We start from the raw sequence: 24,666 nt of genomic DNA, 5'->3' as shown, positions 1-24,666 counted from the left end.
GAGTCTTCAAAGGGTCCCTGTTCTGTGGAAGACATCTTGCCTCGTTTCTGTGCCGGAGACGCCGCGTCCCAGGGGCTCCAAGGACTACAGACCGGTGGCACTGACCTCCCACATAATGAAGACCCTGGAGAGACTGGTGCTGGAACAGCTGCGGCCCATGGTCAGACCCCTCCTGGACCCCCTCCAGTTCACCTACCAGCCCCAGCTGGGAGTAGAGGATGCCATCATCTTCCTGCTGAACTGCATCTACACCCACCTGGACAAGCCGGCAAGCACGGTGAGGATCGTGTTTTTTGACTTCTCCAGTGCTTTCTACACCATCCGGTCAGCACTGCTGGGTGAAAAGCTGGCAACAATGCAGATGGATGTCCCCCCTCGTGTCCTGGATTGTTAACTACCTGACTGGCAGACCACAGCATGTGCATCTGCAGCACTGTGTGTTGGACAGCGTGGTCAGCAACACTGGGGCCCCTCAGGGGACTGTCCTCTCTCCCTTCCACTTCACCATATACACCACAGACTTCAGCTACCACACAGAGTCCTGCCACCTTCAGAAGTGATGAGACTGAGTACAGGGCTGTGGTGGGGAACTTTGTCTCATGGTGTGAGCAGAACCATCTGCAGCTCAATGCGACAAAGTCAATGGAGCTGGTTGTAAATCTACGAAGGGCCAAGACATCAATGACCCCGGTTTCCATCCAGGGGGTCAGTGTGGACATTGTTGAGGACTACAAATACCTGTGAGTACACATGGACAATAAACTGGACTGGACTAAGAACACTCAAGCTCTTTACAGGAAGGGCCAGAACTGGCTCTATTTTCTAAGGAGGCTGAGGCCTGTGGTGGCCAGTGCTATCCAGTATGCTGTTGCATCCTGGGGCAGCAGGTTGAGGGTAGCGGACGCTAACAGGCTCAACAAAGTGAGCCGTAAGGCCAGTGACATTGTGGGGGTGGAGCTGGACTCTGTCGCCGGTGTCAGAGAGGAGGATGCTGTCCAAACTACATGCCATCTTGGACAGTGTCTCACAATGTCAAACAAAGGAGTATCTTCAGCGAAAGACTAATCCCCCAAAAATGCACCACAGGAAGTCATTCCTCCCTGTGGCCATCAAACTCTTTAACTCCTCCCTCTAAGTGTCAGTCTATATGACCCTAAGTCACTAAACTGGACACAGGATCATTAACATCACTGCAATACTTAATAATACAATAAATATTGTGCAATATTCTCTGTTTAATATTCCTCTGTAATATACTCTGTTTTCAGTTAAATATTCCCTGTTTATTGATATTTATAAATACTTATATTACTGCTGTGCAATATCCACCGTCTAATAATCTGGTTAATCTGCTACACTTAACTTGACAGTACTTATTATTACACTATTACTTATATTATTACATTGTATTATATTGTACTATACTTAACCTGTAAATCCACTTTTGCACTTAACACTTATTTTAGCTTTTATACTTTATATCCACTTTTGTACTTAATTTATCTAAGCTGTATTATAGTGTATTATATTTTGATTTGCACATCTCTTATTTCTTACTAGAAATAATTTTCTCATTGTGGACATATTATTATTTCTATTCTATTCTATTAGTACTCCTGTGCGCATTGACGTGATAGTGAGCAGCTGTAACGAAAGAGTTTCCTCTCAGGGATCAATAAGTATTTCTGATTTTCTGACTGATTCTGTTAACATTGTAGGGGGGCTCGATCATTTTGACCATATGCTATATTCTGTATTCTCTGCGACCGAGTATGGTATTGGGCACGGCGTGACAGCTGTGGGGAGAAGGACTTGCCTTCCAGTCCGTTTTTGTCTCGTTCTGCTAATCAACACATTTGGGTGATGCCGTTGTAAATGACATGTTTATCCACAGACATACCTGACTTCATATGAACAATGAAGTACCAATATCTTCTCTAATGTCAGATTTGTGTTGTACTAAACTTATATATGTACATAACTTGTATGAAGGTCTAGAACACTTGAGTATTTCGTTCGTACCTAAGACAGATTTTGAAATAAATTGGTGACACGGGTACATAGCACTTCAAATCTGTTTGTTTGAGTGGTTCCTGCATGAGGCCCAAATGTTTTAAATCTCTTTTGAAAAGCCTGTAAAAATGAACATGTGCTATAGAGTGCCAAGTATGGAATAGATACAGTCTTGCAACACGCTACTTTGGCTGAGACTACCAAACAATTTGAAAACACAAGCTAATTGAAAAAAACATGTTCACTCATTTAACAATACAAATGTGCAAATGCAGAAAAGACAATATAAATACAGAAATGCTGCAATATACAAACAACACAATGGAATTGAGCTATGCCTGTGTTTCTTTGTAAATCTTGATTTATACTTCCTGTACATTTTCAAAAATAAAAACAGTCTTTACAAATTGACAGGAGTAATGCGCTTTAAAACAATTGCACAATTAAAACCTTTATGTATTTACCTAACAACCAAATATTAAATTGACAAAATGCAAACATGCATTCTTTACAATATCTAAAGTGATAACTGTTCACAAAATTGGAAAAATTGTGGCAGACCCTTAAATTCAGTCAATACGACAACAAAATGTACCGTACAACCTGTTTTTAGATAAGACTTTCTGAAGATAAAAACTTTGAATGAAGCAAGACAGACAGATATAATGAACATCTATATGGAATTGTCACATTTAAATAAAAAAACTGAAATCAATAACAACAAAATAATCACCCAGACACAGTATGTGCATAAGATCTACCACTTTGTGTTGTGGTTGTTGACCTTCCACCATTAAAATAAGGCTCAACTTGCCTGTGAGTTTGCCAGACAACCAGCAGAGAATTGTAAGTTACTTCTCCTGAACTATTGCTTTAAGGAAATTATTCAATTGCAAGACCACTTTCTCTAAAAAATCTTTATATATTTTCAAATATTTTTAGATGTCTATCTTACATATAACTGTTGTTTCAATGGCATTTTGAAGATTTTATTTCAACATGTAGCAGGAGAGAGAAGATGTAACATATGTAACATATGTTACATCTTCTCTCTCCCGTAGTTTTGTGCTTTCTCGTCTCTCTCCTTCTGTCGCTTTCAGCAGGTATTTCTGCCTCCAGAGCTGAGTCTGGATCTGTGATTGTGGGCCACCTGATGCCCCTGCCTTCCAGCTCAACAACTGCTACTACAATTGTTATTATTAGTCTTATTACTATAATTATCATTATTATTCCTATCACTATCATTCCTATTATTATTACTTTATTAATATTACCACTACCATTACATTATTACTATTTTAAAAGTCTAGGTGGAATTTGTGATTCCCCCTCCCCCACCCCCCTGCAGTTAAGATCACTGGTCTTGATGAAGGTTACTGTCTGACCAACAGAGAAAGTTGTGCTTTTTAGATGAAATGTAATTTACTGACAAACATCACTAGCTAAATGTGTTTTGTAAAACAGAAGTTGGTCTTTGTGTTCTGGAGTGAGGGAGGAAAAGAAGGGGAAAAAAGAAAGCAGAGTTCTCTGCTGTGCTTTTATTAATGTTTTGATTTCAGTGGTGGAAAACACCCTCTCTGCTGCAACGCAACTACCAGGGAACGCCATCGTCATCCACAACTCTCTACAGGAGCAGGGCTTTTGACATGAAACAGACCATTTTGTGTTTCATAGTTATTTTCTTCACCGGACCAGAGTTGCCTTAAGTTTTGTAAAGAGTCGCAGTGTGTGATGGTTAGCTAGCTCGTTTACTAGTGCTGGAGTTTGGTGCTACACTTTGCTAATGTCAGTCTCTGGATGATGGTGTAAGAAGTTTTAACAAAATATTTCACTTTTGTGTTTCAGAGTTACTTATTAAGTTATTACATCTGAAATACGCCCAAGCGCTTGATGTCTTTGAAGATGAACTACAAAATAACTATAGTGTATGCCAACATAATGTTATTAATGATGCAATAAAATAGATTTTTCAATTCTGCAAATTGATTCAGAATCGTAGAAAAATTTGTGATTCTTATGTGAATCGATTTTCTTCCCCCACCCTAGGTAAAACTAGAATATCATCTGAAGTCCTTGTTGATCAGGCTGGTAAATCCTGCATTAGAATAGGATAGGGGAATTTACATGATTTGAGGCTTTCTGTTGGTGCTATGTTTCTTTAGCTAATGTACAATGTAAAAGACCATCTACCTTCTTAACGGCTCCCTGGCCGATCAGCTTCAGCTTGCGCACTTCAGCATTTATCTGTGAACACTGGAGCCAGGGGGTGCAGTTTTTCATGGTCGCCATTTTAAAATGTCGAGGCACACAGCTTACACGGGAGGACACCAGCTGTTCATCAGTCTGATACACAGAGTCCAGGTACAGGTAGATCAAGGCATTGCTAAGGAGCAAAGCAGCAAGGCACACCACCACCACTGGAACACTGTGGGAGATAGTTCTGCTACTGTTCCGACCCATGGTGCTCTGCATCTGAAATAGAAACCAAGATGGGAGAGGAAAATATAAGTATACTAACTACAGCTCAAAACATTAAAGAGTAACTTACCTTAACAGTGCTCAGACACGTGCTCTGTTGTACATGTAACCACACCAAACAATGATGTCCCAGAGTCCTGGAGTACACCTGTACATCACTGCAATAATGTGAGAAGTTAAACCACTGGAAGTCAGCAAAAGCAGGATTTTCAGGGGATATTAAGTTACTCTTTAATAAGTCATTAATGTGTCAATATTGAGAATATGATCTTTAAAAAGATTTTGAAATGAAATACAGTATATTTATCAACGATTTTCAGCTGGTAAATTTACCAAAGAATTTCAACACAAAATATGATGCATGGTTTGATACAATTGGTTATGCCTGCAGTGACAGGTTGTCCTATTAAGAGCATTTTTATAATATGACAGATTTCCATTCAGTGGATATATGTGTCATATATAACACAATATAGTGTTGTGTCTTTAAAAGAACAACTTAGCAGCAGCTAAAATATTGTTTTTGTAATGTCTTTTGTATTTGTTTGACAGTTGGGACAGACGCAAATCAAATTTCTGAAAGGACAGTAAATAAAACTAACTGGGGAGAAAAGAGCCAGAGTTTTAACTTCTCCCTCAAGGTCTCTTTTTTCATTCTTCATACATCTATTTCTGGCACTTTTCAAGTGCACAACCAAGTGGAACACTATGAATGTTTTCCAGGAGAAACTGTCTGAAAATGTGCACCATTATCCCCATATTTAAACGATATCGCATCTCTCCCCTCTCTACGACAACCAGCTTTTCAACCTATTTTCCAGAGTGGCTGTTCGGACAAGATGTCATACAAATTAGTTCTTTTCGAGCATAACCCGGCCATTAGTGTCACCAGTACATGGTGATCACTGTTGGGTGTGGTTACAGATGCAACAGAGCACACTTCTGATCATAGACATCAGTGGGGTTGGCAGACTTGAAACATTCAACCACAAACAGGAGTGAAACACTGCTTTTCAGCTTGATGTTAAGTTCCTCATTAATGTCAGCATCAGATATTTTATAATATTGCATAAGAAACTTGGAACTCAAGCCCAATCGGGTGGAAACCCCCCAATTCTGGCAACACTGCCTCCAGGGCCCGTTCTTGGATCAAAATATTCTACAACACGCCAAGGGCAGCAATCATGACTAACAAGCTAATCTCACACAACTTCACACTCCACAGAGGCACCAGACCAGGATGTCCACTCTCACCTTCACTATCTGCACTCGTTATCAAACCACAACAGATATCAACGGAACCTCAGCTCTACAAAAAAACCCAACTTGAACAGTTAAATAAAATATAATCAACAATTCTCAGATCTATTCTGCTGCCAGTGAGCTAATGCCACAACACAAAAGGAAAGAAAAAAATGTATTAAAGCTGCAAGCAGTGTTGAACGGGCCCTTGCCTCGACACGTGCCTCGGGCCTAACACTGCTCTGATTCTTCAAGACCATCGGGCACTGTGCGAACGAGTTAAATATCACTTCTTGTGTCCACTATGTGGCGCTAGAGAACATGAACTAATCATACACGGTGTTGTTGTGTATCAAGTGCAGATCACACAATAAAACTCCAAATTAGCCTTTAAATGTCCTCAGCCCAGGACTCTTATCAAGCATGTGAAATTTGGAAAAGATCTGATGATGTGGAGCTGAGGTAGCACTGTTACTAATTTTGGAACAAGGTAGCACTGTTACTAATTCTGGAACAAGTCCTACCTTGTTCCAACACTGCTTGCAGCTTAAATTAATTTTTTCTTTCCCTTGTGTTGTGGCAATAGCTCACTAGCAGCAGAATAGATCTGAGAATTGTTTTATATATTTTATATAACTGTTCAAGTTGGGTTTTTTGTAGAGCTGAGGTTCTGTTGATATCTGTCATGTTAGGAGATCCAACCATTGTGAGATGTTGATTTGTTTCTTACTTTTCCAGTTTAGTAGTATTATTTTCTTGGCAATAGTTAGGGCCACAAGATCACCAAGTATGCATATGGAAGGGGATAATGGAATGCTACAGTCAAGGAATAGGGATAGTTTGGTGATTACTTCTTCCCAGAATTGTTGTACAATAAAACTCTATATTAGCCTTTAAATGTCCTCAGCCCGGGACTCTTATCAAGCATGTGAAATTTGGAAAAGATCTGATGATGTGGAGCTGAGGTAGCACTGTTACTAATTTTGGAACCAGGTAGGACTATTACTAATTTTGGAACCCAGAATTTGCTGCATTGCAACTGCAACACCGCTTGAGAAAACATAAAAAGCTTTGCAATTTAGCATCACAACAGTCTTTATATTACACTGCCCAAATTTGAAGTTGATCAGATTAATTCTCTAGGAGCAGTTCAATATAAATAATAATAATAATAATAATAATAATAATAATAATAATAATCACTCAAATTCGCCAAACTTTGCTGAATCGCCACGGCAACGCCATCTGAGGCAACCTAAAAAGCTTTGCAATTAAGCGTCGCAAAGGTCTTTAGATTGCACTGCCCAAATTTGATGTCTATTCCATTAATTCTCTTGGAGTTTGTTAAAGTACGGAGCCTGTAAATGGTGAAAAATGGCACGTTAAATTCAAAATGGCTGATTTCCTGTTGGGTTTAGGGTATGAAACCGAAATATGTTCTTTATGATGAGAGCTGAAAACCAAAACAATGACTGGAATTGTGTTTGTTGAGCATTTCTATCTCACATCTGTGGCTAAAGCTCTGGAAAAGGATGTAGTCAAAGTTAAGTTTACAAAGTACTTGAATAACAAGTGTATACTTTTCATGCAGTGAGTCAAGAACAACAAAATGCTGTTCTGAAAATGAATACACCGAATGGTAAAAAAGTAAAAACCAATGAACCTGGCTCAGTTGCTAGATACAGGGGAGTCAAAGTGCTTGATGCTAAACGTATTACTACTAAAATAAATGGAGAAAGAGCAGAAACCATCGACTTTGAAAACAACCTCCCAAGAAAAGTTATGCTAGGCTTCTTCAGCTATGTAGTAAGAGTTCATTCCTTCGGCATTAAGATGCTTTAAATGTCAAAGAATGGGTCATACTGCCAGCCAGTGCAAAGGAAAAGAAAGATGTGCAAGATGTGGAGGTAATCATGCATTTGGAAAGTGTGCCGGTTAAATGTTGCAATTGTGAAGGATATCACAGTGCAGCTTATGAATAACCCAGGAAAAACAGTAATGATCCTCCAAGTTCAGAAAACAGACGAACATGTCAGAGACGACACAACTGCAGGGTAAAGGAGGGAACCATATTAGTGGATAAAGTCAACTTTGTTGCATTCGTATGTAAAGTGGTTTACATCGGATTAGAACAAAAATGACAGGAATGAGAGAATGTAAACAATTGTGGAAGCAGCAAAAGAGTACCTTGGGATGTCAAGTACAGAATGTAAAACAAATTGATGAACCCTTTCATATCTGATGTGTCTAGTGATTAAACTAGTAGTCTTTCATTGGAATAGCAGAAGTTAAATAGCAAATTGACAGGAATTTAAAAAGGTCATAAATGATTTAAAGGACAACCCAGATATAATATGCATTCAAGAAACATGGCTGAGGCCACATCGAGATTTTGTATTGGCAGGATACAATTCAGTCAGACACGATAGAGCAAATAAACAAGGGGGTTGATGTCTCACTTTCATTAAAGATAATTTAACATACAGAAGAATAAATCCTTTAAGTGGACATGAATGCACAGTTATTGAGGTAAAGAGAACACAAGGCTCAAACAAAATAATTAATTATTACAATCCATGTCATACTTTAACAGTAGCAGTGTTTGAGGAAATACCGGGAGAGGAAAGTCAAAACGAAGTTTGGTGCGGTGATTTCAATGCACACAATAGTTTATGGGGAAGTGATCATACTGACTATGATGAAGAAATGCTAGATACCAGAAACAGGTTATCAGTATACACAGCAGTAATCATCAGTCTTCAGTGGGTAGAGGAGGTTAAACAAATTAAAGTAGTGATATGTTCATATTCTGCTGCTGCAATACAAAGTATACAATCAGGAGAAACAGTCAGAGAGGATCTTTTGGTTGAAGTTTATATGGTCTTATTAAAACTACAGTAAGTAGGTATAGATGTTAATTTCTGCTGGATACCAGCACATGTTGAAATAGAAGGAAATGAGATTGCAGGTAGCCTTGGTAAAAATGCTTGAACAAAAATGATAACGACATTTTGGAAATTTGTTTTGGGACATCAGAAGCAAAATGTCTAACTTACCAGAGAATAATGACATCTTGGCAGGAAGTCTGGAATAACGACATTAAGGGTAGAGAATACTATAAAATCCAAAAATCGGTCAGTCAGAAATACTCAAAGTAAATGTAAGAAAGAAGATGTTCTCTTTTCTAGGTTAAGATTAGGACATACAGGACTCAATGCTACCTTGTATACCATGAAAAAGTCAGTGTCAGATAAATGTGAGACTTGTAATTGCAAGGAAACTGTTGAACATGTACTGATGGGATGTAGGAAGTTCAGTGTAGAAAGAGAAAGAGTGAAGGGCACTCTGCCATAGAGATGGGCAGGGAGTAGAGCATCAAAGGTCTGTTAGAGACTGGGCATAAACAGTTAAAAGGTTCAAAGGGCTTTATTCAAATATGTAAAAGAAACCGGTTTAATATCTATGATATAAATTCTTTATAATTGTTTTTATTACTCATTTTACTCGTTGTTTTTTAGATTTTGGTTTAAGTCATGTTACACACTCCGTGCACCTTTAATGTCGGTTTGTAGCCGGCCAGTAAAATCAAAGAAGAACAAGAACAACAACAACAAGCTCTCTTCCTGTTTTTGACATATTCCATAACAACAAACAACGTTCAAAACGCAACTGAGTACGTGACAGGTACAAAGAGGCATTCACGAGGACAGCTACGTATTCTCTTCCTGTTTTCAACAGCTGTCATAACTACGACAACCATACACGCATTCGGCTGAAAGCCGCCATTTAACAGGGTCCCTCATTAAACCGAAACACCAACAGCCGCGAAACGGGCTGCAATGGCTTTGGGAAATTGCGCGGTCAAAAGTACGTTCACTAAACGTGCTTATTTTGCCACTGAAAGGCTCAAATTGTAATTCTAAGTGTCCGACGCCGTTATGGAAAGGATCCCTACAGAGATAGACCTTTTTGTTAAATAGTAAGATGACTTACTGACACACGTTTCCACAGTCGTCTTCCTGCAACAACTCACCTCACCAACCTCGAGATTTCAGAGCGAGACTTTTCCTTGAGCGAGACTTCTGTTTCTGGTTAAACAAAAAGGATCTTACTCTTTAACAAAAAGATCTATCTCTGTAGTGATCCTTTCCGTAATGTTGTGGCAAACTTTTAGTGGACGTACTTTTGACGGGCGCAATCGAGTTCAACCAAAGATACTCTATAACAGTGAAGTTCCGGAAGTGAAAATCCCATTCATATTCTGAATAGAGAATTTTGATTATTAGCTATAATGTCGTAACTGTACAAGGTAGAATTACCACGAACTATGATATTTTGAAACGATGGTATATGGTCCTGTAGAAGCCACAAGTCTGTATGAAATCAACCTTGTTTTAAGAAAAACACGTTTTATTCGCGATTTCACGGAGAAGTACTACACTACCCACAATCCTAAAGTGTTACAGAAACATCTCTGATTGGTGGAGCTAGCTGTTAGCATGGAAATGTTTACCACCCACGACCTTTTACAAAAAAAATGATTTACACATTTACAACTTACAACAGCTATGCTATGTTTTATACACTATTACGACAAAGGTTAAATTCAAGAAGAAGCACGCTACTATCGTTAGGTTGGAAGTTGTTGGAAAGGTATCATTTGCAATGGTTTATGGGATGCGTAGTTCCTTCACTCACTCTCTAAAATAATTATGTACACAGTCTTGTACCTTTGCCTTTTTTTTTACATTTTCCAATTTGTTTTGCTCAGAAACAATCTTCATCTCGGAGTTGGTTGGCCTGGTTCCAGGCTTAAAACTTATTATATATGGATTTTCTGAAATGTCAATGGAGTGAATGATTTGGAAATTCACTTACGGAACCGGCGCCATTTAAAACGTGGGCGGTCACTGTTGAGCTCACCACCAGCATGACGGCACACCGTGCTCATCACTAAAAAAAAAAAAAAAAAAAAAAAAAAAAAAAAAAAAAAAAAAAAAAAAAAATTACTCCGCCAGGTTCCTCCCTTGCTAGCGGTAAACTGGAGAGCAAGCAGTTTTGTGACCAGTGAAAATCTTTTTTCAGTAAATTTTGACTTTTGGACTTTACGCTCTGGAGTTATTGTAAATGTTTGGCTCACATGGAAATTGTTCAGCCTTGATGTTACGCTTTGACATCCTCCATCAGCTGTGCTGGTGAGTCAGTGACACGGCGCTGCTAGCTTAAAAATACATGTGAACGATCTCTAGAAAGCATTAGCTCAAGTTGGCTGGCTGACTCAACAGGGACTATAAATCGTCTCTTTTGGTCGTTACTAAGTGTCTGCCTACTTGCTGGAGTAGTAAACTATGTTTCATTTCTTAAGATTCCACTGACGTGACTAATTGTTTTCCAGTTATTAGACAGACCCCATGTGTTTCCAGGGAAACGGCGATAACACTCGCAAAAGTTTTTTATTTGAGAGCGAATTGCCCCACAATATGAATACATTTTGATTATATCGTTTTATTTTGTTGGTAACTTGTATAATCGCAATATTACACTCGAGGGTAAGCTTTAACGTCGTTATTGGCACGACTTAAATCTCTCACTACATGATAGTGCAAAATTAAAATTAAATAATAGGCCAAGTAACTAAGGCATGGAAAATTTATGCAAATATGCAGTAGTGCAATGTTTACAAAAAAGAGTAGGCCTTAAATAATTAGCCTAACTAAGGCATGGAATATAAATGCATATGTTTCTTGAATTTTCTAAATGTTAGTTATAACATGATGTTGACAGAACGAAAAAGGCGGAAGTCCTCTGCGAGGGAGTGCAACACCCGGACAATTTGTAGTTCATCATCCAAAAAGGCAGCAGTTGCAAGCATTTTTTTATTTAATGACTAAATAATTACCTTTTTGCGAGACTAACGCACTGTAGCATTAAACAACTTAAACCAACTCTGAGGTAAAGAAATCAGTCATATACAAAATATTGGTAATGAAAAATAACTGAAATAATTGTATTAATCTGAAGTGATTTCATTGTTTCTGTTTCCGTCATTCTGCTTAAAAGACATTAGTCGCATAGATCTACAGTATACAATCAGAGCGGCATCCATGGCAACACAGATTACAGACTGTTGGATTTCATGATTGATCAGTCAGAATCAAATAGTAATTAAAAATTAACAAATTAAAATTCATGGACGGTTACTGACTGTGGCATGCGCCACAGTATAATAATTCCAGTTCATTATTACTTTATTAATATGAATATTACCAGTACATTATTACTATTTTAAAATTCTATGTGGAATATGCATTGTGGGTCACTCTCCCCCACCCCCCTTCTTTCTCTCTCAAAACCTGTTATGAATTGGCGCTATATAAATAAAATTGAAAGGAATTGAAGATATATTGAAAGAGAATAAATACTGATGTAGGAGCATATGTAGTATGACGGCTGTGGAGATGTGTGTGATGTTTAACGACCAGTTACCAGGCCGATTAGGTGAAAGACTGGCAGGCACAGCCATAGACATATATACGTAGACACCGCATTGGCCTTTGGATCGTATGTCAATGTCGCCGCCATATTGGACTGGGCAAGACTGGCCTGTAGATAAATACAAGTACATAGGGGACATGCGGTTTTTCTGGATAAAAAGCACTAATGTTTACATTTCTCAACCGATTGAAAAGAGTTGTTTTTTATACTCATGGCTTTATGATTTATGTGGAGAAGAAAAAAAAACTTTTTTTTTCTCCTCCAAAACTTTTGGTGAAAAAAAGTATGTTAAGTTACTGCTTCCGATTCATGGAAAACCGGTCTGTCCGTTGATATGGTGGAATTCAATAAATTAAAAAGTAATTATTAAAAAGTTGTACTCTCATAACACATTTTCCTCTAAGAATTTTTCACATTATCAACACTACAGTTTTACAAAAAGTGTGCTTCCCTACATTAGATAAAAGCTAGCTAGCTCTTAAGAAGGGGTAAATTCTTTTCGAAAGATTGACCTTGTCTTCTGCTTCAAAGAAAACACACAGACAACTTCTTACTGATTTTAAATGAGGACATTTATTTATAGCTAAATACCTAATAATTGAATAAATTAAGGGTTAATAAGGTACATGATAAAGAAAATAACAAATTCAACAGCTGAAAAAGCAGATATTGAGTGATGAAACAAACCTGATCTTAATGGCAATAGTGAGGTAAGTGATTTTAATTATAAAACCTACTACAAGATGCTAACGTAATGCTAGGGCAATTAACTTCTCTAAATAGGAATTTATATATTTGATTCGGTATATCAACTCTTTATCACAGCAAAACCATGATTTAGCCTACAGTATTGAAGTGCTGGTAAAGATGAGGTGTTTTTGCTGGCTTTCCAACATGGTGTGCAATGTTGAATCCACTGTGCAGAGGAATTTGCAGGTGTGTCTGTCTGTGGCTCAGACTCTGTGATTTAGGAGCCCAGTGGGCAAGTGACGCTGTGAAAGCGGTTGGTCACCAAGCTGATGAGGTCTCCTGGCCGTCTTGTTTCAGGGCAGACGGTGAAGGTCCAGGCCAAGTTGCTGCTGGCACAGTTCTCTGGGTGATGCAGGATTCAAAGTTCTAACCTTTGTTGTGTTAGAACACAGGCGTTGTCCAGGCGTCTTTCAGAAGGGCTTTGCTTTCAAAGTTGACTGGCTTCCAGCAGCTCAGGGCAGCTTCTGTAGAGTCTGTGATATGGCTTGTCGAATAAAATATCTCTGGCTACACTAACTTCTTCAGCTAGGCTTGAGTAAGTTTAAAAGGAAATAATGTTGCAATAATCGCTAGGCTTAGTGGTAAAGTTAGAAAATATAAAAGGAAACAAAGGAAACAACTCTTCAGTTTAATACTAAGGGCATTCAAAAAAACTTGCTTTGAAAAAGGTTAAATTGTGCACAGACTTTAGGCGAGGAAAAGAAAACTTTAAGAAATACGTATTAAGAAAATAAAAGGTAAAATAAAACAACTCAGGGCTGAGGGCCAGCCTGGGGCTGCTATGTCAGTGAAAGTGGTTCTGTTCCGTTTGCCAAAGGAGGAGGAGTTTTGGATGTGGAGGACTTTTCCTTTGTTAGAAATTTTTAGCACGGCTCTTGATGTTTTCAGACTAGTGAATATTAATACGTGCAAAATATTACATACTCAAACACCACTATGGCCATACATTCATGATTTGAGACATAAAAATAGCACAGTGGTTACAAAACATTAAGAGAAAAATTATTCAACCAACAACTATTTAAGCAGATCATTCAACCAGTTATCTCAGACTTTTCATTAACCTTTACACACATTTTTAACACTACTAATAAGTGGCTTAAGGTTAAACAAAACAGTTTGCTTAATACAGTATAATAGCTACAATGTTATACAGATTCATAATAGTGTTGTCACAATACTAGAATTTCTAACTTCGATACGATACCTTGAAAAATATCGATATTCGATACCATTTTCGATACCACGGAGAAAAAAACTGCCACAATATTAAGGGGTTATTTTTTTATTTAAAGCTAAATATAACAAGTCTAGAACATATATTTTACATTAACAAAACTGTCCTGAGGTAGTGCACTTGTTCAAAAGCCTCTCAGATTGCATTACATTCAAAAACCAATAAAGTGCAAGTAAAAAAAGTGCAATCTTTTGTATTTCCAAGTAAAATCAAATCACAATGTCAATAAAAGATACTTAAACTTCAAGCAAAAACAAAATCAGTGCAATCTTATGCATCAAGTATCAAATTAGTAAACAAAATAATTAAATGGAATCTGTTGCTGCAGTTTTTGACCACACTTTTAAAATGAACTGAATGAACTAATCTAAGAACTTAGGTTAATGGTAATAGATATTTGTTAACATGAATAAGCAATGAAAAATACTTACAAAACATTTGTTAATCAAAGTTAAAAGTTGATTTAAACTAACATTCACTAATACATGTACTAATTAAAATCCAAAGTTCTATTTGTTAATATTTTTTCATTGGACCAGAGCTAACATGATCCGTTATCTTTTTATTACCTAATACCTACTGTTATCAAAGATTAAAATATACTGTAACAAATGCATTGCTCATCGGTCATAAAAGCTGGTTAATACATTAACGTTATTTGATGAACAGATTTAAACGCAAACGTGCGTGCATCACACGCGAAAACAGTGCTCACTGGATCGACATGAAGTCGTCAAGTCACCTTTATTTATATAGTGCTTTTAACAATACAGATTGTGTCAAATGTGTCAGTAATGTATAATAATAATACCAACCTCGAGAAATTCTTTATACAGATCCGGGTGTCGGTCTCTCAGGTGCTTTGCTATATTAGTGGTGTTAGCGCCTTTTGTTAGCACTGTTCTGTAGCATCTCTTGCATATTGGCTTGCTTGTGTCCTTCGGCTTTCCATGTTCATTTGCCTCATATGCAAAATATTTCCAGATAGCACTCCTGCTGTGTTCCTTATCAACCAAAGCCGGTCGCGCTGGCGTTGCACTCGCCATCTTTCCATTCACTTCACTTTTGCTAACCAGAGCGAATGAGGCGAGTGCGAAAAGCGCGGCGTGGTGGTGGTCGCCAACGCGCCTTTGGAGAGAAGTGAAAGTGCAGCTAGTATCGATACTTCGGGAAATTAGTATTGGTACCGTTCAGATATTTCAGTATCGATATTTATCAAAATATCGATATTTTTGACAACACTAATTCATAATGGCGATGGTTGTAGAGACTTAGGTAGCAATGTTGTCACCTGGTAAATGAGGTTAACTCCCTGAATTCATAACTTGCTCATTTCATGTCCTACCAAAATAAAAGTTTGGTTACACATCAAGGAAACATGCTTGATTAATGTTAGCTGGATTACTGATTGGTTTTATAACTAATTCACATTAATTCAGACTTGGTTTACAAAGCAAGAATAGCACAGTTCTTTCACTTACTTTCACATGTACTTTCAACTTTTATGATTGGTGTTTGGCAAACCTTATCTCAGACCACATCAGACAGAAAAAACAGTTTGTGTGTTTGCATATATGTGCGTGAGGCAGATAAGACCCTTTAGTTAAACTAATCCACAGAGTCAGTTTATTGTCTTTTAAATTTTGCTGTTGCACCATTAGCATGACAAGACATGTATTTCCTTCAGGTGGCTAGTTCTGGTCTTGTCTGGCAAGTATCCAAATTGTCACCTTTACTGTTTGAGAGGGGAAGAAGTCAGTTTGGAGTTTATTCAGGCTACATCCACACTACTACGTTTTTGTTTAAAAACAACATTTAAAAACGATAACGATCTCCGTCCAGACAAGCGTTTCAGCTCAATTTCAGAAGTAATCTCCGTCCACACTAACATGCCTGAAAACACACATCACATGACCATTCACGTGCACAGGGCATACGCGTAAACAGGAATAGGACAAAATAATAAGGCAGGGAAATGTGTCTGCTCTTCACAAAATTTCCCCGGATGCTATTTACAATGTTTATTACAACATTGTAATTAGCTCTTTTCCATAATTGTATTTTCAACTCTTTTTGTGTTTTTCTAAATATAGAAAATACAACATCCATTCTGTCAATGTACAAACTCAAATACTCCACAATATCGCAATGCATACTCCAAGTTCACATTAGCTGATGCTTATAGCCTACAGTTGTATGCAAAAGTTTAGGAACCCCTGACAATTTCCATGATTTTCATTTATAAATATTTGGGTGTTTGGATCAGCAATTTGATTTTGATCTATCAAATAACTGAAGGACACAGTAATATTTCAGTAGTGAAATGAGATTTATTGGATTAACAGAAAATGTGCAATATGCATCAAAACGAAATTAGACAGGTGCATAAATTTGGGCACCCTTGTCATTTTGTTGATTTGAATACCTGTAACTACTTAGCACTGATTAATTGGAACACACAATTGGTTTGGTGAGCTCATTAAGCCTTGAACTTCATAGACAGGTGCATCCAATCATGAGTTGTTGTTCTCTTTGACTCTCCTCTGAAGAGTGGCAACATGGGGGCCTCAAAACAACTCTCAAATGACCTGAAAAAAAAGATTCTACATTATGGTTTAGGGGGAGGCTACAAAAAGTTATTGCAGAAATATAAGCTGTCAGTGTCCACTGTGAGGAACATAATGAGGAAATGGAGGACCACAGGCACAGTTCTTGTTAAGGCCAGAAGTGGCAGGCCACATAAAATATTGGAGAGGCAAAGGCGAAGGATGGTGAGAACGGTCAAAAACAGCCCACAGACCACCTCCAAAGACCTACAACATCAACTTGCTGCAGATGGTGTCACTGTGCATCGTTCAACAATACAGCGCACTTTGCACAAGGAGAAGCTGTATGGGAGAGTGATGCGAAAGAAGCCTTTTCTGCACACACGCCACAAACGGAGTCGCTTGAGGTATGCAAACACACATTTGGACAAGCCAGCTTCATTTTGGAATAAGGTGCTGTGGACTGATGAAACAAAGATTGAGTTATTTGGTCATAACAAGGGGCGTTATGCATGGCGGCAAAAGAACACAACGTTCCAAGAAAAACACTTGCTACCCACAGTAAAATTTGGTGGAGGTTCCATCATGCTGTGGGGTTGTGTGGCCAGTGCCGGTACTGGGAATCTGGTTAAAGTTGAGGGTCGCATGGATTCCACTCAATATCAGCAGATTCTTGAGAATAATGTTGAGGAATCAGTCACAAAGTTGAAGTTACGCCGGGCTGGATATTTCAACAAGACAACGACCCAAAACACTGCTCAAAATCTACTCTGGCCTTTATGCAGAGGAACAAGTACAATGTTCTGGAATGGCCATCCCAGTCCCCAGACCTGAATATCATTGAACATCTGTGGGGTGATTTGAAGCGGGCTGTCCATGCTCGGCAACCATCAAACCTAATTGAACTGGAGATGTTTTGTAAGGAGGAATGGTCCAAAATACATTCATCCAGAATCCAGACACTCATTACAGGCTATAGGAAGCGTCTAGAGGCTGTTATTTCTGCTAAAGGAGGCTCTACTAAATATTGATGTGATTTTTCTGTTGGGGTGCCCAAATTTATTCACCTGTCTAATTTCGTTTTGATGCATATTGCACATTTTCTGTTAATCCAATAAATCTCATTTCACTACTGAAATATTACTGTGTCCTTCAGTTATTTGATAGATCAAAATGAAATTGCTGATCCAAACACCCAAATATTTATAAATGAAAATCATGGAAATTGTCAGGGGTTCCTAAACTTTTGCATACAACTGTACATAACGTTACACATGTACTCTTTTTGTTGGGCTAATCTTTAAACTGCATTTGAATTGTATTTGATTTACAGCAGAGGGCTGATGCTAAATAACATGTGCAAAATGGCTGAACACACTAACAGCATGCTAAGTTAAGCTACTAGAAAACGTTTAAACATTAATGCATTAAAACAAATCCATTATAGACAACAACGTCCATGAAACAGCACTTGTAGTCACAACCTTGTACATTCAAAGAATATTTCCCATTTCTGTTGATGTAGTTTGTGGATTAGCATTGTGGCATAGCTTTACCATGTGTTTGCTAGAAGTTGACGACAAGATCCTCCACTTCAGGGCTCTGTACTCAGTGTTTTGATGTAGTCTGGACCCAGGAAGATGGTGATGGCCTTACAGACTTGTCGGATGATGACTGAAACAACTTGTCGGGATAGTCCAAACACAATAATGTTCTCGGTTTTCTGGAGTCTTCTCTCGTCACTTAGGTAATACAACGTGCAGGATACCTTTGTGAAAACATCCATGCATGCTAGTTTTTGTTGTTTCTCCTTCCACATCTGGACAATCGAATATTTTCTTGCCATTCCTCAGGAACCACAACTTCATTAACAAAATCATCCCACCAGGCACTAGTTCTTTACCCAAAATTGGCATTCAATGCTGATAATGCCGCTGAACGTGGGAATTGTTACAAATCACTCGTATAATAGCTTGCCTCCTGTATTTTTGTCAGAGTCCCTGAGAAAACTCCGGTTCATAACTCCAAGTCAGGACAGACCAAGACACCACATATGAGACACCAGTCCTAATGTCTAGCTATACTTAAATGTCTGTTTATTTAAAAAAATCCACTGCATGTGACCATCAGAAAGCTTTCTGATTTCTGATTGGCCATTGCACTTTAACTCTAAACAACACTATTTATTCTTACCCTGATTTAATGGTAGTGAAATACTTGCCATTTTGGCCAGTTTGAATGGCAATATGTTTTGCGTTACCTAGCAATACATTTTGCGTTCTCTCGCAATACTTTTCTTCATCCGGTCCTTCTGAGCCGTATGTCTGTTTGTAATGGAAGGTAGTGTGGAGTTAATGCATTAAGCATTGTTTATGAACACCTCACCTTACATGATGTCCATTGCAAAGAAGTTACAGTGGTGTGAAAAACTGTTTTCCCCCCTTCCTGATTTCTTAATTTAGTTTGTCACACTTAAATGTTTCAGATCATCAAACAAATTTAAATATTCATCAAAGATAACACAAATAAACACAAAATTCAGTTTTTAAATGAAGGTTGTTATTATTAAGGGAAAACAAAATCCAAACCTACATGGCCCTGTGTGAAATAGTGATTGCCCCCTAAACCTAATAACTGGTTAGGCCACCCTTAGCAGCAACAACTGCAATCAAGAGTTTGCGATAACTTGCAATGAGTCTTTTACAGCGCTGTGGAGGAATTTTGGCCCACTCATCTTTGCAGAATTGTTGTAATTCAACCACATTGGAGGGTTTTCAAGCATGAACTGCCTTTTTTAAGGTCATGCCACAGCATCTCAATAGGATTAAGGTCAGGACTTTGACTAGGCCACTCCAAAGTCTTCATTTTGTTCTTCTTCAGCCATTCAGAGGTGGACTTGCTGGTGTGTTTTGGATCAATGTCCTGCTGCAAAACCAAAGTTCGCTTCAGCTTGAGGTCATGAACAGGTGGCCCGACATTCTCCTTCAGGAGTTTTTGGTAGACAGCAAAATTCATGGTTCCATTTATCACAGCAAGTCTTCCAGGTCCTGAAGCAGCATAACAGCCCGAGACCATCACACTCCAACCACCATATTTTACTGTTGGTATGATGTTCTTTTTTTGAAATGCGGTGTTACTTTTACGCCAGATGTAATGGGACACACACCTTCCAAAAAGTTCAACTTTTGTCTTGTCAGTCCACAGCAGTAATCAGGCCTGGGTGTGGCCAGAGAAATTGAACTCAGGTGTGATAAACCACAGTTAAGTTATGTTTTAACAGTATGTTTTAATGATCTGAATCCTATTGAGATGCTGTGGGATAACCTTAAAAAGGCAGTTCATGCTCGAAAACCCTCCAATGTGGCTGAAATACAACAATTCTGCAAAGATGAGTGGGCCAAAATTCCTCCACAGCGCTGTAAAAGACTCATTGCAAGTTATCGCAAACGCTTGATTGCAGTTGTTGCTGCTAAGGGTGGCCCAACCAGTTATTAGGTTTAGGGGGCAATCACTTTTTCACACAGGGCCAAGTAGGTTTGGTTTTTGTTTTCCCTAAATAATAACAACCTTCATTTAAAAACTGCATTTTGTGTTTACTTGTGTTATCTTTGACTAATAAATATGTTTGATGATCTGAAACATTTCAATGTGACAAACATGCAAAAAAATAAGAAATCAGGAAGGGGGCAAACACTTTTTCACACCACTGTATCAGATATAAGAACATTATCAAACTTCTGGGTAGGAGCTGTATGTATAAGGAATTTCAACTAGAAAAGCAATATCTGAAGAAATTGCAGGTGTGAATGCTGCTGTTGAATGATACATGTTGAATAATACCAATAATGTATGAAGAATGTGGAATATTTTAAGGTTTGTTGAAAATCTGACGCCAAACTGAATTGCTGGCTTTAAAAGTTGAATCATAACAATAATGTATGAAATATGTGGAAGATCATATGGTTTGAATGGAGGTCTTCATCGCTTCATCTTGGACATCTAGCACTGTGTATGTGTTTCTGTGTGTGAGAGAGAGGTCAATTTGAATTGTGAATTGGGAATTTTTGTTTCTGCCCAGTTTGAATAAAGTGTGTACAATTTTCTGCCAAGTAAAATTACCATTTTTCTTAATGGAGTCTGTTGTGCTGTAGCTACCATTTGTTTTGGTCTGAGATGCTGGTTCTTTAGTGCGACATTTAGTGGCAGTGAATGTTGCTTACAGCAGTGGTTCCCAGTCTGACAGCCCTATCAGATGGGCCTAATTACCCCTTTGATAGAGGGATGGCTTTATGATATTGTTAAATGGTATTTTTCAGTAGTTTTGGCCAAGTTTGCAATTGTACTACTGCCATTTGGAGTGACAGAAACTGGTTTTTTCAACCATTTACAGTATCTTTACTTTTAGCTTTTTGTTGTCCATTTTAACTAGTCTTTTTGCAGTCTTAATCAACTTAGAATTGACTCAGGTTGGTGGAAAACCGAGGCATGTCTTGTGCAGACTACCATAGTTGGTAAGTTATTGTGACAATAATAAAAATTTGTAATCTTACCTGTGTGTTGATTTTACTAAACAAAATTAAGTGGATATATATCATCAAATCGAAATTAGTTTATTTTCAAATTAGCTGAGCTGCACAATTTTTCCACATACCCCCTGGTAACTGCAGAAGTACCCCTTGGGGGAACCACTAGCTTATAGTACCAAAGGTAGAAAATAGCTTAATCATAGCATAAATGTCATTAAAGAGCTAAACATTTTGATATTTGAATGGTTTCTGTAGCTAAACAGATCTCTGCAAGTAGTTCAATGCTGTCTGTTCTTTCTGTGACAGAACCATAGGCTCTGTTTGCAGCATTTCAGTCACCTTCTTGTTTGTTGCTTTTTTTGATTCATACAAATACACCACATTAGCTTTATGAGGTAGATTCAACTGCACATCTGTAATTCTGCCTCTGGAGACGTCTCCTTTTCCTCAGTGAAACCCCTCTGGGGTACAGTACAGAGTACAGTAACTGTTCACGAATGAAACCGACAGTATCCTGCAGATTACCGTAACTGCTTACTTCTGGAGAGACCTCTTGATCTAAGAATACGTTTAATTTTACTTTCACTAATTACATAACCAAGCATGCCTATTGATCAATAGTACTATATCAACATATTTAATGCCCAGTTCAAAGTAAAGTTCAGTGAGCTGATATACTGTTGCGTTGAGGTCATTGAGGCCGGAAGATGAGACACACAACACACCTCTCATTCTCTAAGTTATTGTAAGCTTTCTAGGTTGGATCCTATGATGCTGACTGGCTGTTGTTCAGTAGTGTCTTCTATGTTCTACAGCTCTTTCAAAGCTTGATATTTATTTCTTTTTTCTGTCCAAGGCCAAACTGAGTGTGACAACAAGGCTGACGTGTCCTGTGATGTGTGCTACCTGTGATTTCCTCTAAGTATCAAATACATACATTTCTTGTATATGAACTGCAAAAATAGTTCACTCTCAACATTAGTGCAGAGTTTACTTTTGATTGTTAGTATATTTTATACAACTGGGACACACTTCCATAGAGGCTACCAGACAAATATCATATGGCAGATGTATTCAGTGAAAGCTTTGGGTCTGCTGGAATTGAATGTCTATGGGGAAACATAAAGAGGTTGTGTTGTCTGTTGCATCAAACCGCTGACTGTAGCTTTAACAGGAGGCAAGAGTAAAACAAAATAGTTGTCTAATTATAATGCTTTGTTTTTCTGTCTTTTGTTACAGATGGTGCTGATCGATCATCAAACTCCATTTGGAAATGTGTCATCTGTTTTTAAGAGCTGCTGTTAATTGTTTGTTAGTTCACCACAAGGTGGCTGTTGCAAACTGTGACGTCACTATTTTGGTGTGAATGGTAAATGGACTGTACTTACATAGCGCCTTTCAAGTCTTTCTGACTATTCAAAGCGCTGAGCACCATCTTTGGGCCAGCTTGCACTACTTCAGTTCTTCCTTCAGTCTATGAGGAGGAACGACAGAGAGAGATGGGAAAAAATATGCATCTGATTGTTGGTGGGGGGGGAAACACATTATTTTGATAAAGTAGATTTTTCACTGAGTGTGAGAACCTTACTTCCTAGTGAGGTGCTCTTCTTTAGTGAGTCTTTAACAACCTGTCTATATTTATGTGTCTTCTGCTGATATCTATTGTACATCTTTACCAGCATTTCTGGAGAATATTAAACACTGATGCCAGAATGACTCAACTTTGGAATTGGTTCGCAACCCTGAAATTTATATCTGTTGATCAAAAACCTGTTGGTGGTTGTTGGATGTGTGAGATACACAAGTTAAACTGAACATAAATTTGCTATTATGGTAACTGATGGAAACTGATAGAACAGCCAAAAATGATATATCATCCAGGAAGAAATACAGTGGATTTTAGGATATAAAGATGGACATTAGCTGTGAAATTACACATCCTGCCATGACTATAATGGGAATATGATACAAAACAAAAGGGACAGTTCAGATTTTCTTTTTTAAATGAAATACAGTCTAATCACATTTTTTTAAATCAAGATTTGTATTACTTTTAAAATTAAATTGTATTTTTTAGCCCAACTACATTTAGGTGCTCAGTAAACTTTGAAGTTCAATGGACACTCCTTAAAGGGACAGTTCACCCCAAAATCAAAAATATATATTTTTCCCTCTTACCTGCTAGTGTATTTATCCATCTAGATTGTTTTGGTGTGAGTTGCAGAGTTTTGGAGATATCAAGGTTAGAGGTAGATTCCATTTAATATTAGATAACTAGGCTAAATATAATTGGGCATTGATAAAGTTGTCCTCCTCTAAGAGGGGGGAGGAGGTGGGTTTAAATTTTTAAATTGACATTGCCAATTGCATTGTAGCTTCACATTTAAATAGAAAATATGTTATTAGACTAGAAAACTATAATGGATTAAGGCAGATAGCTAATTTGTATACCAGTCCATGAATGAATAGATAATTAGATATAACATAAATAAGGTGTGTTCGTAGGCAGAGAGAGAAGAGGAAAGCTAAGAATGTAGGACTGACAGTAGGGACTTTGAATGTTGGAACTATGACAGGGAAGGCTAGAGAGTTGATTGACATGATGCAGAGAAGGAAGGTGGACATACTGTGTGTCCAGGAGACCAGGTGGAAAGGTAGCAAGGCTAGAAGCTTAGGAGCAGGGTTCAAGTTGTTCTACCATGGGTCAGATTGGAAGAGAAACGGAGTAGGAGTTATCCTGAAAGAGGAGTTTGTGAGGAATGTTCTAGAGGTGAAAAGAGTATCAGACAGGTTGAGTCTGAAACTGGAAATTGAAGGGGTGATGTTCAATGTTGTGAGTGGTTATACCCCACAGGTAGAATGTGAGTTAGAAGAGAAGGAGAAATTCTGGAGTGAGTTAGATGAAGTGATGCAGAGCATCCCCAGAGGTGAGAGAGTGGTGATTGGTGCAGATTTCAATGGGCATGTAGGTGAAGGGAACAGAGGTGATGAGAATGTGATGGGCAGGTTTGGTCTTCAGGACAGGAACGCAGAAGGACAGATGGTGGTAGACTTTGCAAAGAGGATGGAAATGGCTGTAGTGAAAGATTAGCAAGAGTGAAGTGAGGAGGACGTTGAAGAGGATGAAGATTGGAAAGGCAATATGGTTTCATGCCTAGAAAGAGTACAACAGATGCAGTATTCGCTTTGAGGATGCTGATGGAGAAGTACAGAGAAGGTCATAGGTAGTTGCATTGTGTCTTCGTAGATTTAGAGAAAGCGTATGACAGGGTGCCGAGAGAGGAGCTGTGGTATTGTATGAGAAAGTCTGGAGTGGCAGAGAAGTATGTTAGAGTGGTGAAGGACATGTATGAGAGCTGTAAGACCGTGGTGAGGTGTG

At 38.2% G+C, this 24,666-nt stretch overlaps 2 protein-coding genes across 8 annotated transcripts in view; one reads left to right on the top strand and one right to left on the bottom strand.

Moving 5' to 3' along the window:
* Positions 1–10,680, bottom strand: part of pomk (protein O-mannose kinase) — a 12,274-nt gene extending 1,594 nt beyond the window's left edge. The window contains exons 1-3 of one of the 5 annotated variants that reach the window (XM_044174843.1): positions 9,727–9,989; positions 8,790–8,818; positions 4,204–4,485 (exon numbers count right to left, since the gene is read on the bottom strand). In XM_044174843.1, coding sequence (XP_044030778.1) covers positions 4,204–4,485 — 282 coding nt within the window. In that variant the 5' untranslated portion in view covers positions 8,790–8,818; positions 9,727–9,989. Of the gene's footprint in view, positions 1–4,203; positions 4,486–8,789; positions 9,990–10,611 lie in introns of those variants that run through there. The other 4 variants (XM_044174838.1, XM_044174840.1, XM_044174841.1 and 1 more) reach the window with 4 other exon arrangements.
* Positions 10,681–10,712: 32 nt separating this feature from the next.
* pam (peptidylglycine alpha-amidating monooxygenase) overlaps positions 10,713–24,666 on the top strand; it is a 104,880-nt gene continuing 90,926 nt past the window's right edge. Inside the window, exons 1-3 of one of the 3 annotated variants that reach the window (XM_044174833.1) lie at positions 10,713–10,928; positions 22,144–22,209; positions 22,527–22,656. The gene's annotated coding sequence lies outside the window, so the exon portion shown is untranslated. The remainder of the gene's footprint in view (positions 10,929–22,143; positions 22,210–22,526; positions 22,657–24,666) is intronic. The other 2 variants (XM_044174831.1, XM_044174832.1) reach the window with 2 other exon arrangements.

Source organism: Siniperca chuatsi, linkage group LG18 (assembly GCF_020085105.1).
Source record: "Siniperca chuatsi isolate FFG_IHB_CAS linkage group LG18, ASM2008510v1, whole genome shotgun sequence".
Lineage (NCBI taxonomy): Eukaryota > Metazoa > Chordata > Actinopteri > Centrarchiformes > Sinipercidae > Siniperca > Siniperca chuatsi.
This window is presented reverse-complemented; position numbering and strand designations above follow the sequence as displayed.